Source organism: Pipra filicauda, unplaced genomic scaffold, assembly GCF_003945595.2.
Source record: "Pipra filicauda isolate LSUMZ 115617 unplaced genomic scaffold, ASM394559v2 scaffold42_size3861933_pilon, whole genome shotgun sequence".
In the NCBI taxonomy this organism is placed as follows: Eukaryota; Metazoa; Chordata; class Aves; order Passeriformes; family Pipridae; genus Pipra; species Pipra filicauda.
The window spans coordinates 1,923,225-1,942,384 of record NW_024104565.1 but is presented as its reverse complement, the minus strand read 5'-3'; the positions used below and the strand labels follow the sequence as shown (position 1 = coordinate 1,942,384).

The 19,160-nt window shown below is 38.4% G+C and overlaps 1 protein-coding gene across 3 annotated transcripts; it reads right to left on the bottom strand.

The window, feature by feature from the left end:
* Window positions 1-549: 549 nt before the first annotated feature.
* KATNA1 (katanin catalytic subunit A1) lies at window positions 550-19,111 on the bottom strand. 3 transcript variants are annotated; one of them, XR_005565151.1, is made up of 12 exons: window positions 18,683-18,840; window positions 13,944-14,118; window positions 13,058-13,215; window positions 11,440-11,623; window positions 9,581-9,702; window positions 8,170-8,275; window positions 7,674-7,832; window positions 6,416-6,542; window positions 4,773-4,907; window positions 4,374-4,500; window positions 3,219-3,418; window positions 794-876 (listed from the first exon to the last, which is right to left on the bottom strand). XR_005565151.1 is itself a non-coding variant. In XM_027733824.2 (11 exons), exons 2-11 carry the CDS (start codon window positions 14,112-14,114, stop codon window positions 678-680), a joined length of 1,488 nt encoding a protein of 495 aa, XP_027589625.1. In that variant the 5' UTR covers window positions 14,115-14,118; window positions 19,036-19,111; the 3' UTR covers window positions 550-677. The 3 variants fall into 3 exon arrangements, 2 of the variants coding, with proteins under 2 accessions (XP_027589625.1, XP_039241674.1); XM_027733824.2 differs by lacking the exons at window positions 3,219-3,418; window positions 18,683-18,840 and adding an exon at window positions 19,036-19,111 and having other exon boundaries at window positions 550-876; XM_039385740.1 differs by lacking the exon at window positions 3,219-3,418 and having other exon boundaries at window positions 550-876; window positions 18,683-18,837.
* Between the last annotated feature and the right edge of the window lie 49 nt (window positions 19,112-19,160).

Here is a 19,160-nt window from a genome sequence, read left to right as displayed (position 1 = left end):
GGAAGAAAAACATATTTCAGAATTAACATCAGAAAGATTTTGTTTTCTCTTAGACTTACAAGGAGACTTCACATGTGACTCAGCGTCACCACTGACCACACAGAGTTAGTTAACACTGGCTGGATGTATTTTAATATCATTTAACAGACACCACAATGATCCTACCCCTTGCTTAAACTTCAGTTGACTCTATTAAGCGTTACAGCACAAGGGCTGCTGTTCCACATCTCAACCTTTGCACAGGTTCCTTAGTAATACCTTAAAAACAGTTTGAGGGTAGAATTCTCCAAGATCAGATAGGAAAACTGTCTTTGTAACCAACTCGTTCTTCCTGTTTCCCAGTTCTCAGCATCCCTTACTTATTTAGCAGGGCTAGTTTGGTTTTGTTTTTTGGGTTTTTTTTGTGTTACAGCAATATTTTAAGAGTAAATACTCTGATATGAGAGTTCTAGTATTAAATTTAAGTAATCTTGAAAATCAAAGCAGATACCATCAGCATTTGAGAAAAACTGGTGACTTTTGAGCAAGTTAAAAGAGAGCTAGACAAAATTTGCATTTAAAAAAAATTTATTGAGACATCTGTTGCTCTTAAATTACAAAAGTTAAAAAGAGCAGCAGTGCACTGAAACACCACTGATTACATCTAAAGCTGTTTTAAGACATAAAGAGAAGACAACTCAACATGATCCAAATTCAGCTATCCATTTCTCATATTTCTCAATGTCCGCAGCAGATACCGATTTAGAAACTTTCTTCAAAGCTATTTCAAAGTCTTCCATAGTTGTTGGCATGTGCATTTCATCTCGGGGAAGATTTCTTATTTCTTCTGGTGTCAAGCCTTCAATACGCCTTCTCATAGCCATCAATGATGCATCTCTATTCAGGAAGGTAAGAAATAAAAAGAAATAAATGTTTACTCAATGCAGGACAGTGAGTTCAGTTGTTTGAAAGGCTCAACATACCATTCCAGTTAAGCTGTTGCATTCAAAAAGATAGAATAAAGAACTGTAAATTTTTATATCAAGATCTCCAAATGCTATCCACATTTTTCAGACATGGATTTATCCTCACTGGATGTCTGAATAGCTAGTACTCACAGGCTAGGCAAAAGAGGTGATGATTGACCAGTTTATCTAATGCCTATGATGTAGCCGCTGTTTACTGAATTTTTAAACAGAAACAAGGCAAAAGTAACAATTTCACTCCTCCTAGATATAGCAGGAGTAGCTGGAGCATTTTGAATGTTTCCTGGTTTGAATAGGAAACCTGCTTCAAAGACAGTCAACAGTATCTACCTCCAACCAGCAAAATGCTAAATGACAAAATCTGTTCATCTGTAGCTCCTCAAACTTCTGGCCTCAATGAACATTAAGTGTCTTTAAAAGTGTGTCATTTTCTTTCTGCATTAGGTTTGACTGCATTTAGATTTCCAGCAGTAAATCTAGTAGCAGCAGGTGGTGAGCTGGTGAGGTGACAGATAACACTGGGAGACTAAAGTTCCTCCTAATTCATCATTATATAGCTTTTAAGAAAATGCTGCTTATTTGTCTAGTAGTAAAAAAAAAAAAATGGAAGGGTAATCCCACTGATATCACAACAGTGTATCATATCACATTAGCAGGTGAGAATCCAAAGAGAAAAAACTTGCACATTGTGTTCTAGGAGGATTTAGAAAGATGGTTTCAGCATATTCTGTTTCAGCACCAACCCCACCCCCTAAAGAAAATCATAACTGACAGACTTCATGAACATACTAAATAACTGTTAATTAAGAAATTAAAATGCATAATACAGGAACTAGAATTTCAGAACAACCCCAAGAAGTTGCCTTGTTGAATTCTATCTTAGCCAAATATCCCCATGCTTTGCTGTTATAACATCATTTGTGAACTAAAAGCCAGTGTTACACAATGGTGAGGGGGAGCATTCCATGCATCTAATTTGCTTCCATACAGCAGTTAAAAAAAAAAAAATCCAGCAAAACCAACCCAACCAACCAAACCAACAAGCCCACCACACCTCAACACACCCACACAACTGAAGTGCAGCTGCCACCACTTCCTTTTGTAAAGTCATTTTATCGACAGTCATTCCAACATGAACTCTCAGTGCTTTCTCAAACGCATTCTTGGTGCCTGGAGAAGCACCAAAACTGTATTCAAAAAAACAAGCAGCCACCCACTGAAAGATGCAGCAGGGGCCAGTTCTGTTCAAAAGGCCTTTCAACATTCACAGCCCTCTCAAAACAACGATTCAAAGTCAATTCATATGCAATCTAATACGCAATTCAGATGCATTTTGCACTCCCTGAATGTAACTTTAAAATAAAGTTTTGCCTTCATTTTCCATGGTTATATGCTGACTATTAGAAACTATACTGTAACCTCTGACTGATTTTCACTCTGGCTCAGCAAACTCTGAACTTCAATTTCTTTAAGATGGGGGAGTAATTTCAGTAAACCTCGTCTTGGGCCACTTTTTCTTTGGTTGTGCTTGTGGCACTAGCAAGGACTGTCATAGTCTACTGGTTTGAACTTCACTATGCTTACATATTGTGAATCTGAACCATACAAAAGCACTTAAATCAGCCACATCTTTCTGACTCCGTGTTAATGAAACAATCATATCCAAGAGCTGTTTCTCCTGACACTATGAAAAAAGTTTAAATACACAGGCTAATAGGAGTACTTCCTAAGTAATTTCAAATCATGTGAATCCAAACCTCAGTTCATCTGGATTTATGCTTGCTGCCACCTCAGTTATCACTTAGAAGACTGCCACAAATGAAAGACTCAGGTGTTTCTTTTTAGTTTTTTCATCTGTTGGTTTGCTTTTGTTTTGTTTAATAGTATTTGTACAAAGGGACTTTAGGTAAAAAAATCAGAAGTAACAGTGTGTGCATATATATATATACACATATGTAATTCACTGAAAAATATTAAAAGTATTCTGACTTTTAAACAAATGTATTGATATTCAGTCTAAAATTATTCACAAAAAAACACTAAACAGACCGGAGGAGACAAAGTACAGCTAAAATGCACAAAGTAGCAGACCAAATAAACTCTTTTATATGACATGAAACTATTAGCACAAGCTCCTTTCAGAGCACAACCAACACCAAGACCAAGACTGATCAAAAGAACACCACAAATTCATCTCACAAACCTACAAATGAAACAAATCTGCACAACACAGATTCAAAGCAACTAACATACCATTCTTTTCCCAGACACTGCACAAGGTTTGTTCAGGAAGCCGTACTGAGGCTCCATATTCTTAGTTCAGCCTTAAGCGACCCTGCTGATAGAGCCTTTGGTGGCAGTTTTGTGTACAGGCTACTTGCATTCATCCCTGTGGCACAGCATATTGTCCTCTCAGCTGTGCTGACACATGTTTGCAGAGCCTTATTAGGAATCTAGGCAAGAAACAGATTCGCATTTGAGGAAATAATGAGAAGGTGTTTTTAATCCAGAACAGCTCTCTCATCCTGTTCAAAGTACAGCACCACAAGGGTTGGATGGCACAACGAGGAGCTCAAGCCTTGCCCTGCCACACCACAGTGCTACCTCCAAAGCCTGAAAGCATCATTACACAGGTGCTTATCAGATAACATCATCATCTTAAAAAGCTTCAGTTCCCTGTCCCTTCCTGGCAATTCCATAATGTGCCACTGCTGCAACTGTGCCAGTGCAAGTCTTTTGATGTAAACCACATGACTGAAGATCAGTCCTCTCCTTTTCAGTTTTTGAAAGAAAATATAGAGGAAGGGTTAGAAGGTATTTTTAGTCAATTATTTCAGCAATCTAGGTTTGAGAACAGGCTCACAAATGATTGTATGTCAACAGTATGGAGAAGGAGAAATGGGGGAGGCAGAAAAAAAACTTAGGTCCGCCTCATCACAATAGCCACTGTGCTGAGTACAGAGCTCTTGTACCACCACACAACACCTTTTCTGTGTCATGAAGGAAGAATGCTCTGTGTTGTTACTTAGGTACTCTGGCCACTGCCACTATCACCTCTCTACATATGAATTTCTGCAGAAGTGTAACCCCAGTGGAATAACTGCAAATCTACAAGTTAAAGTTTACCATCCTGTGGATATTCCTCATGAAAGGAATTTAGTCTACACGAAAGAACGCGGAATTTTACCTAAATCATAGCTTATTTAAATTACTATGTTGCAACTGACTGCTCTTCAAATGGAAACTTAGGTAAATATTAACGCAGTATTTCACCTTTTAGCCATACATAAAAGACAAGTTGCAGTCCATTTTTATCCAACAACTTTAATCATGTAACTTGGTTACCTTACAAACAGTTTTCTTGCAGTGTGTAGCGATAGTAACGCAAATGATTCAATGTTAACTTACCTGCATACATTGGTGATGTCTGCACCTGAATAACCTTCCATTTTCTCAGCTATGTTTGCAAGGTCAACATCATCAGCCAGTTCCAGCTCTCGCAGATTTATTTTTAGGAGTTCCTCTCTACCTTTTGCTAATAAATGAAAAGAAAATTGAGACTATACAATTTGCTCTCTGAAGATAAATAATAATTGAAGAGTGATAAGAGGGAAGAATGAGAAAAAGGATAGTATATTTGCTATAAAGGTAAATTTCATGTTTAGATTTCACCTGGTCCTGAATCCGTAAGTGCATTTGCTTACATGTATCAATTAGATTTTTAAATCGGGCAATCAAAACTAAAGGAATATTGATAAAGTTTAGATTTTAGTCTTTTTAACCACTCCTCTCCCCAACTCTTCATACCTGATGGTAAAGGAATGTAAATTCTCTTTTCTAGTCTCCGTCTTAGGGCTTCATCAATATCCCAAGGAAAATTAGTAGCAGCAAGTACCATGACCATCTTAGAAGGATCATCATTTTCAGTAGCCCCTCCGACACCTGCAATAGAGAAAAGAGAAAGTAAAACATACATAGAAGTTTCATGTATAGAGAGAACAGTATCCATAGTTCCATAATATTAAAGCAGTTACTCTATTGCACTTTAGTAAGTCCAAGCATAACAGACTCGCCAAGTGCAACAGAATTCACTTTTTCATCTCTATGACAGTCTGCAAACATAAACGGAAACTTGGTTTAAACAGGAGCAGTGGCATAGGCCACTGCTGAGATCAGGAAGTTCCTCTCTATCATGGTTAGAATGGTTTTACAGCAGAGTTGTATGCATTTCTGCCATTAGAGCATTTCAATTTTCATATCAACATCTTATAACAGCATGTGAGGAAAAACAAAACAACTCTCCAGAACCATCACTACACTCTAAAACAGACATTCCCCCACAGTATTCACTAACAGCCACACAAGAGCAGCATTACTTCCTTACAAAGTTTCTTCAGTTCTGAATACAGGCCAAAGGTTTCATATATGCAGATGGATTCTTACAAACTGCTGGAGTTAATGTTTAAATTGAGTGGACTAAATCACAACTTCTGAGAGACAGGGAGACCACCCCACTTTCTAAACACTATGAATCTGCTGGAACAGGAAGAAGGTAATTTCATTAAACTTGCTACTCTCTGCATTTTCCGGCTTTCGTTTATAATTATAGGATTGGGCCATGGGATAGGCATTGTACCTAGTCTGCCAGAGAATCTGCAGATAAAACACCATTTATGAATGCTCAAGTAAAAGGATTCAAATAGTTGCTACTAATAAATTCAGATTATGTACATCCTTGACATGAGAACAGTATTACAGCTCTGCTGCTATTTAAAATCAAACATAAAAGGGTATCAACATCAGAGACTGAGAAATAAATAAACAGATGTTGCGATTCATGGAATTCTATCACAAATCATCCCACAGAGTAGCATTTTTCATTTACTCCTTTCCTTCTCTCTGCTCACCAGAGTATAAAAAGGATACCTCTACAGAAACTTTGCACTGTATTACCTACTTTTGAAGTTTGTTGATTTGTGAAATATTAACCAAATAGCTGTAATAAACTCAGTGTTCTAAAATGAAAACTCTCTAAACCACTTCTATACAAAAAGTCTTCATTTTTTGATTGTATCTTTAAGAGAAAAGGAGATCCCAAAGAAGATAAGTGTACTGATTGCCTTTGAAGTTTAAATTGGAACAGGTGGCAGTTCTTTTGAAACACTTTTTACTTTTTTTTCTTCTGCTGTTTTGAAATCTTGTATTTTCCACTGAAACTTCATTATTCTGGGTCACTAATATAAGGTCATAGCTCAGAAGCTAAAAGACTGTTAAATAATTTTTCCTTCCACACCAATGATTGGAGTAGTGCATTTGTAGATCTCTAACCCAATTCTATGTAAGGCTTTGACAAAACTGCTTCTGAAGAACGAAGTTTTCAATGTGGGGTTTTTTTTTGGGTCCCTCAAGTTTCCTCCAGTCCAGCACTTCCCAGTAATCAGGTTATTTACCATCCATTTGAACCAGGAGCTCTGCCTTCACACGTCTGCTGGCTTCGTGCTCCTCCGAAGTTCCCCTTCGACTACAGATAGAGTCTATCTCATCAATAAATATAGTTGTTGGGGCATAAAATCGAGCCTAAAGAAAGCAAAGACAAAGTGGAAGCTGAAGCAGCAGTCTACTCCCATTTAAGAGCACCATATTCAGACTTGAGTAGAGACATATTTACCCCATTCAATCAGCTCATAAGTATCAAACAATTCCCAATCTTCCCTCTCTTGGACCACTGCACACTGGTATAGAGCAGCTGTGCATTTGAGCAGAACAGCTTTTGGCAAAGTCCTGTAATTGTTAGGGCTATAAACAAACATTTAATGAGCTAAACACAGTTTTCCACATTAGGACTAACATTTATAACTGTGAAAGTCATCACAGAATGCCTGAATAAGATTTCAGTCTGAGCAAGAATGAATGTTATGCTGGGACACCATGACATGGAACCTGTCCAAGAACCAGGTCAACTGCAAAATAACTCTGACCCTTTTGAAAACAAGGGAAGTCAAAGACAAGGATCTACAATAATAAAGGCTATTGTCTTAAAACAGTTGAGATAGTATTCATTGTGTATATACATTTTCGATCAATCATATTAAATGAGTTGATATCATGCCTATCAAACTACTGTGTAAAAGATCTTTTATTTCCTGACTTTTCTGACTACTGTAATTGCAACTCTGCTGCTCCTCCCCAGAACTGGACACCCTAACAAACACTGCATACAAACTTGGTAACACATGACAAAAAAAAAAAAGAAAAATTACTATTTTCTGAGCCAATTTCAAATCTTATGTGCTCTGAAGCCAACTACAGTTTGGAAGTCCACTTATTCTAAGCATAAAAAAAACCCAAAAACCCACCCATAACAACAACAAAACGCACAAAGCCTAAATAGGGTTCAGACCCAGAAAGCAATTAATTTCATCTTAGTTTTATATTCAAGCACATTCTGCATCACTCATTAACTTATAGCGAGCTCCCTCTAATGTAGCAAGCTAGTCCCGAAATCAAAAGATGACCTAATTTTTCAGCTTTTATAAAGCTATTTAGGAATAATCTTGAAATGTAAACAGGCAAATCAGAAAGGCATAAAGCATTTGAAAGCTTGGAGAGTTGTCTGTGCATACTGTTTGAAACCTTGGCAAGGTTTCACTATTCTGGAAGAGATTCTTCTTCATTATCTCACTGTTCATATTCAGAAACTTCAATCACCATTTCAAACAGCAGACGAACAAGTTTTTCAGATTCTCCTCTGTATTTTGAGGTAAGTGTGGAAGAAGAAACATTGAAAAAAGTAGTCTTGCATTCAGTGGCTACAGCTTTTGCTAGGAGGGTCTTTCCAGTACCAGGAGGACCAACCATCAGAACTCCCTATTAAAATAAAAAGAACCATTTTTAAGACCAGAATCAAACCACAGGAATTTACAGTTTATTTAGTAGTGCAATAGTAAAACAATGGATGTAAACTTTCCCTTGAGAAGTTATTCAAAGGTAGGTATTAATTACTATTGCTTACCCGAAACAATACAGCTGAAGACAGTGTGTGTATCTGGCTGACATCTTTATTTGGTTGGTACTATTTACCATAGTTTTGCTGCTAAAGAGTGGAAAGAACTTATATAAACTGTAAAATACTCGAAATTTCTTGTTCTGCCAAGATCCAATCTCAGAATCCTAATTATGATCACAGGATCAAACTTTTTCATACCTTCCACGGTCTTCTAATTCCCTTAAAAAACTCTGGCATCCACATGGGTAAAACTACAGCTTCCTTAAGCAGCTTTTTGGCTTCTACTAAATCAGCAATGTCATCCCTGACAAGAAAGAGAAAGTTGTTTGACAGATTCAGACAGGATGCAAAAGAATCAGTCCACAGCTCAAAAAATTATGCAATTAAACTTATCGTTATGTATTGGCTCTCCCATAAATCCAACAAAAAAAAGGACATTAACTATTTCACTAGAGCGCCACTGTTGGCATTCACAGAATGCTAAGCAGAATAGAGCAAGTTGGTTAAATTTATGCTAGAGGATAAACTAAGCTACAGATTATGCTTTCTTCTTTTGCCAAGAGATTGGGTGTCCCTGAAACTTAAATACCATCTTTCATTGTTACAAGAACAACTTGCTGAAGACCAGTAAATGGAGCAGAATTAAACAGAATTTTCAGAATTCTTTTTCAGAGTTACAAATGTACTAATTCTTAGGTACTTTATAGGCTGGTCTTATTTTCTTGAGGGTAACTCTCAGGGCATTCCTCTTATCAGCATGTGCCCAAATAATACTTTGGTTTCAAAGCATATCTATATGGAGAATTAGTTTCAAATCTGAAGTCATAATTTAAGATTCCATATAAAAACTGAAACATGTATTTACATATTAAACTGAAATACATGACAATTGCATGCACACCAAGTTTTTCTGGGAGTGTTAACTTTTTTTAAAGCCTACTTTATTTGACAGAAGATTTTTGCTCATTTAATCCTCACAAAACCACCTGAGCTTGAAAACATTTGGAATACAAAACATCCTTTGTATAACGTTTAATATTTAACACGTTTATGTAAAGGTACTGGCACAGGGTTATATTTTATACTGGCAGCCACATCACATCCATCAACATTTCAAAGGGTTCCTATATTGACATAATTTCTTTGTTAAACAGTTTTCTGTCTTGATATGCCCCTGCGTAGTAAAACAGTTTTTCAAATGAAGAGACACTGACATACACTAGAAACTTTTACACTGCAAAAGAGTATCTCAAAAATTGATTTTAGGTCTCTTAGAAAAGTTTGAGAAGCTTTGTATGGTCAGATTGGACAGGGCTTTACACAACCTGATCTAGGGAAAGATGTCCCTGCCCGTGGCAGGGGATTGGGTGAACTGATCTTTAAAGGTCCTGTCCAACCCAAACTATTCTACAAATCTATGCATGGAAAAAAGATGCTCTAAAAATATTAAACTTCTTATGAAGTTTAGATGCCTGTTTAAAGCAGTAAGGAAAACCTGTAGGTACTTCTTATATGTAAGTATATGTTAAAATACTTAATTCTTGTCATACTGTATAAGAGGAAATAGAAACAACAATTCAGAAAGACTAGCAGCAGTACTCAAACTTACCATCGAATGTTGGGGTTCTGAGAAATTATATCTCTTTCCAAAGCTTCTACTAAATCTTTGTCGTATCCAGTACTATCAAATTTCTTTGGTTCAGACTCTGAAATCTCAGATGTGGATTTGTTCTACATATAAAGGATACAACAACATAAATACATAGCAATGGTTATGCTACTAATGGATTTTATAACAAGTCCACAATAGCGTCGTATTTCTAGAAGGCGGCAACATAAACCAGCATGAAAAACTATGAAAGCACTTGTATTACAGCTGCACTGCAAGATCTGTGTGTTTCACCCAGATTCCTGTACTGCCCCAGTTCCATTTCCTCCTCTCCAAAGCCAGCATATTGTACCGCTGGCTTAGTACTTCATAAAAACTGCATACAGCTATCCCACTTAACAGTTTTTGCCTCTTCTCCCAGAAAAACCAAAAACTATCTGAGACAGTAGCTGGATAAGGGGAAATTATGTGTAAGACTGGAACCATAAAGTCACACTGACCTAGGTATCTCAAATCCTCTAAGTGTCATATACATGCCATATACACGGGACACAAAAAAAGTAAGCATGATTTCCATGTAGAATGAGCAAAGGTGATCTGCAGGAAGACCATAGAAGTAATAAAATAACTAATTAACTGATATAGAAGCATGGACATGAACAGCAGAGAAGCAGCTCTGCAGTAGAGCCGAAGCAAAGAAGCTAGACAGTTGAAAGGGCTCAAAAACAGCAGAGACCATGCAACTGAGAGGAAATAAAATGCACTAGACATACCCCATTTTTTTATACACTTAACAGCAAGCACTGGTGATGACAGAACAACTGTAAAAAAGAAAAAAAGTCCTATCCGGTCTCTCTGTGTGTATATCCTGAGTGAGCTCCTAATAAAAGTAGTAGCTTACATAGCTAAACAGTTCCACCCTGTACTATCTCCACAGGCCATGACACCTTGCCACAACATAAGGTTGCTGAAGCTATTACATGGAGACTGGATTTATTCAGACCCTGGAAAACTACGATTCTAGTGCCTTCTGTATGATCTCTTACTCTGGTGATCAGCTAAATTTATGGAGATACAAAGCAAAAATTAAAGCAGTCTGATTTCAAAGAATAGATCATAGATTATTCTCTCTCATGAAGTATGTTGGGTTTTTGTTTGTTTTAAATTGAAAACTAACTGGAACTAACATCAGATCTGAACAACAATAAACAAAAAACCCCCACCAAAACAAAAAAAGTAAAGTTCTCCTTTTAGGATTACATAAATCTTGAAGTGCTTTGGAAGAAGCAAGTCAATCTCAGTTTAAAATATCCAAGTTGCAGTAAACAAGTCACAGAACGGGTAAGGATGGAAAGGACCAGAATGGGTCATCTGGTCCAACCTCCCTGCTCAAATAGGGTCATCCTAGAGCACATGGCACAGGATTGCATCCAGACAGTTCTAGAATATCTCCAGTGAGGGAGACTCCACGACCTCTCTGGACAATCTGTTCCAGTGCTCAGTCACCCGCACAGTAAAGAATTTCTTCCTCATATTCAGGTGGAACTTCCTGTGCATCAGTTTCTGCCAGTTGCCTCTTGTCCTATCACTTGGCACCACCAAGAAGAGCCTGGCTCCATCCTCTCGATACCTTCCTTTCTGATACATTTACCAGATCACTTCTTCCAGAAGAGCATCTGTTTGTTTCTAATTCATCCATAACCAACACTATCCACAAAGCAAAGACATCTTACAAGGTGAGAGATTCAAATTGGCACACTGACTTGAACAAAAGAAATATTTTTAGGCATCTAATTCTATAATACACTCAATACTAGGAAAGAAAGAAAGACTGAGTTTCTCAACTCCATGAAGCTTACCTTTTCCTCTTTTCCTTTATTTTGTTGATCCTTTTTTTCCCGGCTGCGGACTGCCTTCCCTTTATCATTGGGATTTCGAGAGGATGGACGGTGAGGGCCTCTGACAGCTGCACTTACACGATTATTGTGACCTCGGCAATCACTGCATGGAACAGACTGACGCTTTCTGGGTCCTGGCGAAGGTCTAATTAGTTGTAACATATGCAAAAAGCCTCAGTGTAAAGTCACTGGTGAGCACTACATATCAAGTGGTTACAAACTGCAAAGCCTTTTGCTCAAGGTAATGTCAGAAACAAGACAAACATTTCTAGACAGTCACTAAAAATCCATTTTCCCTTGGTCACAAACTCAGCAGGGCTCATTTGCTTAAAACAAGCTCCTTGCCTGCATATTCTATCAGTAAAAGTAATTCTAGTATTGTGGAGCTTAGGAAAAAAATAACAAACAAACCAAAAATTCTCCTTACCACAACAGTCCTCACTTCCCTACACAAAGAAATGTAAAAGTTTTTTGGGAATGACAATTCTACTTTCATTTCCTTTCACGCCCAATTCCTTTGAAAGAAAAAAAGTCTATGTGATGCTTCCAGTTGTTTGAAACGAAACTAATTTTAGAAGCACGTGAACAAACCGATACTACGACTGGTATTACGGATTTCTTTTTTAAAATTAAGTTTCTTTTCTATACGTGTCCGTTACTCTCAGATACACTTTTTCCATGGGCTTTCCTAAAATTCCTGCATTAATAAGCTATGAGTCAAGGTAAAAGGTCAGGGATATTTCCAGAGAACAGTAAATGTAAGACTGTATTTGGAGAGCACTACTGAAACTAGATGATGTGATCTGACACATCATTTAAGATGTGTCAAGGATCCAGCATCTTTACAGAAGTTGTCTTTAACTGATTCACAGCAGTGAGTTTGTCAGAGCAGTACATCTCTCTTCAGGATAAAATGCATATTAAACTACACAGATATGCTGATGCTAAGATCATGTTAGAGTATTTTCATTCTCCAAATGGAGTATCTACCAACCTACTGTTATATTTATGAACACCTAGCCACCTCTGAATGCCATTCCAAAGCTCAAAATAAAGGAATAGTGCAATTCCACGTCTAATTTCCACCTAAATTTTTGAGTTCTGCTATCTCAGTATGGGAATTTACTGCAGTTATTCCAACACAATATGGCCCAAGTTTTCACTGCGGCTTTTTCATATTGCTACAATTCAGTACTTCAGCAGCTGGCAAGATAAATGGAACAGAAACAGTTCTCTCAGGACTTTCCTTTTTTAGTAACATGAATTTGTATATTTTCTCTAGAAATCTTCAAAACACTAGGAAAGTTCTACCTCTCAGGCTCTATTCTTCCAGAGGGTTTGAATGAAATTGGCTAGGAGTGTTTCAAAGTTATTAAACGAGGGGAAGAAGCTTGACATTAGTCATGCCATGGAAGATAAAACCCTCAGAACATTCTGGCATCTCCTTCACTACAAACAGTGGCAAGCTGCAAGTATTACACATGTAAGTTCTAGAACAAAAATTACACCACAACAGGCTGAAGTCAAAGCACACTTTGTCCTGATAAATATTAATTTAGGCCTTCAGGTTTCCTCTTACCTACGTTCAGCAGGTACTGGCAAAGACCAGACTTCTGCATCATGAGCTGGTAATTCTTGTTGTGAGGCTTTCAATGGAGTATTGTCTAATTTAAAACTCTCCAGTGTTTTCATTATATCTTTCACATGCTTAGCTTCCACACTTATTTCCTGCCAAACCTGATTAAGAAAAAAAAAAAGAAGTAGATTAAGCACATTGGAAATAAGTTTGTAACAGTTCTCTGTTCAAACTCATGTAATGCCTGGATAGATTCTACAGGGTTTAATGAGCTACCTAATTCTACTTCAATAAACAAGAATTATGCACATTACATATTGAGGAGGTTTTTCTGCCTTCCTCAGCACATTTAAAGAATAAACAAATAGATTTTAGATTTAACAAAAGAGATTTTTTTACAAATTTTGGATATTAAACAAGTATGACAGAACCTAATAGATTAAATATCAATCAAAAGTATCAACTCATCAGACTGAATATCAATGAAAAAAAATGTTGGTTTGTGTTAAGGACAAATTACCATGGTAGCCACAACTCACTTTCTATTAAGGACCTTAGTCATACTAAAACATTGAGGGAAACAGGACCCAAATGATACCAGACTACAAAACTTCAGCATTACAGGGGCACTCATCAGCAAGAAGCTGACAAGTCAGAGTGCACTGGCTCCCCAGTGCTGTGTTCCATTGACTTTTTTGTCACTGACAGAGAAAGAAGTCATAAAGATGACTTAAATAAGTCTATATAATAAAAAAGAAGCCTATATATAACAGCACTAATTTATCAGAGAATGGTTTAAGTATTTTTATACTTTTGTTTACAATAAGAGTGGCAATTTTTGCTACTTTAATGCTTATCCCACAAAATGCCCCAGAAAAGTAATATTTACCTGTTGCCATTTCTGCTGCAGATAGGCATCTCTCACAGAGTACAGATACTTATTCATTTGGTCAAGAACTCCCTGGTAGTAGACCATTGCAGAGTCATAATTTCCCAGTAAGGCATATTCACGGGCCAACTTTACATTCTCAATGATCATAACAAGGCTCATGTTCAACATGAAGCTGAAAAAAATAGAAGACATTAAGGAAAGAAAAAAAATCCCAGCAGCAGAACAATTTTTTGCAACTATTTTCATACGCTCATTACCTCATTTAGCATAACAAAATATAGAAGCTGGAAAAGTTTCAGTTAGAAAAAAAAGCCCTAAAATTAATGTCATCCATATAAAACGGTAATTGTTGCTCTGTTACTAGAAATGAAACTCTTCACATCACAGCATTGTTTCTTGCCATGGAGATTCTGTTGAAAAGCCCATACAAGATTAGCAGATATAAATACAACTGTTGCAAGCCACAAATGCATCCTTCCCTTTTCATTCTATTGTAAGATAAACTAGTATTTCGCTGTGCTCATCTGTGGTTTAAAAAAACCTCCCAATAAGCAACAAATGAAACCCTTTTCCAGATGTATTACGTTTTGTTATTTTTTTTTGCCTTAACATTCCATGCATGTAAGTTTTAACAGTCTTATTTTGCCTTGTGGAAAAAACTATTCTTCCATTAGTTTGATTTTACAACTCTTGAATTTTATTTAATGTTTGTTAGAAACAAATATACACCTTCTATGCCCAGCTTGCACGTTCCTATCACCTTCACTTTGACACTTAAAAAGGAACACTTGAAACATATTGAGGCTGCTAAATTAGCACTGAAAGGTAAGGAGATGTACGATTAAATGTGTAATGTGTGATGATCCACTTTATTTAACATATTGTTCAAACCATGCTACATTTCTCCACCAGCAGCAGTAGTTTGTGGGCTTTTGGAGCAATCATCAATGATTGCGACCACTTCCACTTTGCAGTACTAGCAGAATCTGCACTTTTAGATTAGAATAGCACAGAAGTATTATTTATACAAAGACAGTAGTAAGTAGAAGCAGTAGACTTGTTCTTTGCAGTTGCCACTGTCCATAGAGCAGTTGTTCCATGTTCTTCCAAGTTTCTTATACATCCCATGCCCTTCTCTATGATATCTTCACTGTCTCTGCTTTTCTTGTCTCCTGCACATCAAGCATTTCCCCACTCTCCTTCTACTTCCTTATCCAAGCACAGAAAACAATAAAATAAACAATTAAACACGCCTGCAAGAGAGTCATCTTGCTCTCATTTTGGTACCTGTACCCAGTGCCAGTAAGAAGCAACTGCAGACAAGCAATTACAGCTAAGCCCTGGGATGAAGCATACTTGATACAGATCAACTATTTAAAGAATGTAAGAGGTACTCATGCGCAATAAACAGACTTAAGACTGAACACATTTCAAGATGAGGTCAGGGTCGAATTCGGCCACATCAGAGGTTTCAGAAGCCGCACTTTGCACACACCTGTCAACCTAATACTAAAATGTTAGCTCTCCACTGTAAAGAGGGGCTGTGAAGTACAAATCAAACATTTTAAGACTTGCACTCCTTTTTCTGTCCCCTTCCCAAGTAGCTTTACACACAGACACACAGTTGAGGCATTCCTGAGCCAACATCCTTCTCTTTTTTGCTTCCTTCCTCTTTCTTCCCCACCTTCCCTTGGAGCAGATAGCTGCTGTGAAAATTTTCAGTCCAAACCAGCAAAACTCTAGCAGCAAGGGAGCTGAAGACAGGCCTCCAACAGCCTACACCCATCCATACAGAAGGGACCCGTGGGGCTGAGCTTGGAAACCTGCTATCACAGAACCTACATTATGTAATCTCACTCTGGCCAGAGACTTGCTGAGCTGGCCATGATGTCTACAAGCTGATACAGTTAATGTGACCAGCAACTACAAAGGCTAACATATCCCAGGCTAATTAGGGTTTGGACACACAGTTTGACTTGGGAGTTTTGTTGGTTTTAACCTCAGGAGAAGAAAGCCTGAAGATGTTTGTCAACTGCTGTATGGATCATCACACAGATATTACCAAAGTTTTCCCTGCTAAATTTAGGAGCAAGCTTTTCCACTTTTGCTCATCCTACCAGAAACACCTGTTTGCCTGTCCTGAGAATTCAAACCCGTGATTAACACTACTGAAATCACAGGTTGAGCAAGATGCTAATAAACAGTTTAAAAATCAAGTAATAGCAAGTTACTATAACCAAACTAGACTTTTAAAAGCCAAGAGAGGTCATAGATAACTTTTTTTTCTACACTGAATCCTGTAGAGCAATCCAAGTGGAACAGCAATTCTGTTTATGTATTGAGAAAAAAAACCCCACAAACAAAACAGCCTGTAATATCAGTTTTCATCTGAAAATAGCTAGAAGGAAAAAAAACACCTAAAGAGGCTAAGTCAGAAAGATACGAAAGCTTGGGACCAAAATGACAGCACTGCACATAATAAAAGAGTTAATGAGATTTTCAGGTTAGAAAAGGCAGAAAAAGTAAGGACAGAAAGTAGAAACAGAAGAATAAGCAGAATGAGCTAGCAACTCATGTAGGGAAAAAAAAAAAAGAAGGTGCTCACTCAAGTTTATAATGGTATTCGAATCTATCTGTTTCATGAGTGGTATTGAAAATGCAAAATAATTTAGTTGAAACTAGAAAAGCAATTTAATTTGTTGCTTCATCTTGACTCATAAGAGCAGGAGAGCTTGAGGTGGCTTCCAAATACAAGGCTCTCGTGTACAAGTGAGGTAGAAAAAGCTGCTGGCTCTGCTTATGTCTGGACATGTCACTGATGCTGCCACTTGAACACAGGCAGTGTTAGAGCTGATACACTAATCCATGGGCTTGCTGCACCTGTAACTGAAGATGCTGAAGCAGTTCTAAGAGGAAAAAACAAACAAACAGGACTTAGAGTACTAATCTGAAACTAGGTTAAAGTTTGCAGCAGAAAGTTGCCATATGCTGTGGCAGCTCAGAGTAGCGTGTAAGACACATGTGGGAGAGGCGTGAGCATACACAAATCTAGAGTTAAACCAGAACCGAAGGGATTAAAACACCCACAAAACTAATCCTGACCACTTAATAATTTTTAAAGTAATATCACATGTGTTCAATACTTAGTAATACCACATGTGTTTACAAATACTTGGTGTTATCACGTAACAGGATGTCAAAGCTGCAAGGCTGCACTTATCAGCCACGACCTTTCCATGAATCATGACCAGTGAAGTTATCTATGTTCCAACAGCAACTGAAATAGTAAAGAGCTCATAAAATTTACAGTGAACAGGATATAAGGAAAATAAGCACTTTGTCTTGCAAGTTTAATTCTACATTGTGTACAAACACACACTTCCCAATAATCACTCTTTACACTAACTATGGCCATATAAGGTTCCCTGAAATTAACCCATCTCTAGTTAGGGAATACATTTTATCATTTGCTCAGAGGACCTAAAATACTTCTTGAGTACAGAACAGCCAAGAGCAGAGAGGGTTGAACCTAACCAAAGTTCAAGATACCTACAACTTTTGAGAATGAGGTTTTGGAACGTATTTTTGTATTTCATTTGAAAGGTAACAGATAATCATCAAGAAAACACTGGGGGCACTTCATGTTTTCCATAAGGACTTAAAGAAATTATCATAAGGACTTTAACGAATTATCATAAGGAATGACTATAACTGATTTCTGCTCACAGTCATACATTAGAATCTGGGAAACTATAACCAAACACTGCATCAATCGTGTTTCACAAAGAAATCCCCCAAACTTTAAAAATCAAGAGATTGATAATGCAAATGTTGGAAGTGAAGATTTAAGTTGGAGTTCATCAATTACTGCAGCGGACTTGCTGACCTGGCAAACAGCACAAGACATACATGGAAAATATTTCCAAGAGTCTTTCAGTCCAACCTTAATATCTGGACTAAGCCAGAGCCTGAATTTTGGCAGAGCGCACATGTTTCCATTATTTCAGCCTGCTATACAGGCTCTGACATCAAAGCAATCATGTAAATTTCGCAAAGTTCTCTCAGCAAGCCAGATGAGGAAAAAATACCCCAAAGTAACATCTTTCAGGAATCAATTTTTACTGATTACATGATGGTATCACCTTGGAGCTCCCTTCTAGCTTAATACTCATCTTCATAACATCCACGGCTAGCAACATTTGGTATCAAGAAGTGATTGCATTAATTACTTGGGAAAGAGAAGAGTTGCCAGACTTATTGGATACTAAACAAAATGGTTCTCATCCACTTATTGTATTTAACAATAATGGTAGCAAAAGAAGAACCACCAGCAACCATGAACACAAGCATGCCTAGACGTGGAAAAGAAAAAAACCTAAATCAAACATTAGGCAGAGATACACTTGTGGCAGATGATTTTATGTTTTCCCGGCTAAGCCTTTCAAAAGACTTGATTAAACACGTTACTTACTCCCCATTTCATGGGGGGCTAGCATTCTTTTTGATGATCTATACTAAATTAGCAAATTTCTCAGAAAGTTTTGAAGGGTCTGCAGCTAAATGGATACGTGGAATTGCTTCTCTCTATCTAGAGAGAAAACTTACATCACTGCAGATCATTGCAAACTACTTCATTAAGAAAAAAAACAAAACAACAAAACAGGTGGAGGGTGAAGGGAAAAGTGGGAACCAGAGTTCTGTGCCTGAACCAGCACCCGCGGTGCCCAGTAGCCCACCTAGGAGGATTCCCGGGGCAGGGAGCAGCCTCCCCTCCCGATGGCTTCAGGGACACCATGGCGATGCCGCGCCGAGCACGTGCGAGATACAGCCTCGACACAACAACACCGACGAGCACCGTGTAATGGTGGCCGGTGTCGCGACAGCAGCGACCAGGGCCGCTCGTTCTCCAGCCGCGGGACGGAGGAGCCGGAGCCTTCCCCGCGCCCGGCAGCCCTCGGGGCGGCCCCCACCGAGCGGGACCGGGCATCGCCCCCGCCCGGGCCGAGCGGGGGCATCGCACGGCCTCGCACGGCCCCGCACGGCCAGGCGGGCGCGGGGCAGGTACCGCGGGGCTCCCTCGCTCACTTACTCTTCTCCAGAGCTCGGACCGGCGGCGACAGCGGCAGCAGCTGCGACTCCACCACCTCTTCCGCCCCCTTCCTCCTCCAGCGACGCCCGACCCCACCCCCGGCCCTGCCCGCCACCTCCCCCTCC

Coding starts and splice junctions, on each gene's coding strand:
- KATNA1 (XM_039385740.1), bottom strand. CDS start 18,741: ATGGTGTCCCTGAAGCCATCGGGAGGGGAGGCTGCTCCCTGCCCCGGG. Junction 11,624..13,057: donor CCAGTACCTGCTGAACGTAG/GTAAGAGGAAAC, acceptor ACAACTAATTAG/ACCTTCGCCAGGACCCAGAA. Junction 6,543..7,673: donor TTCGTCTGCTGTTTGAAATG/GTGATTGAAGTT, acceptor TGCTTTCTTTAG/GCTCGATTTTATGCCCCAAC.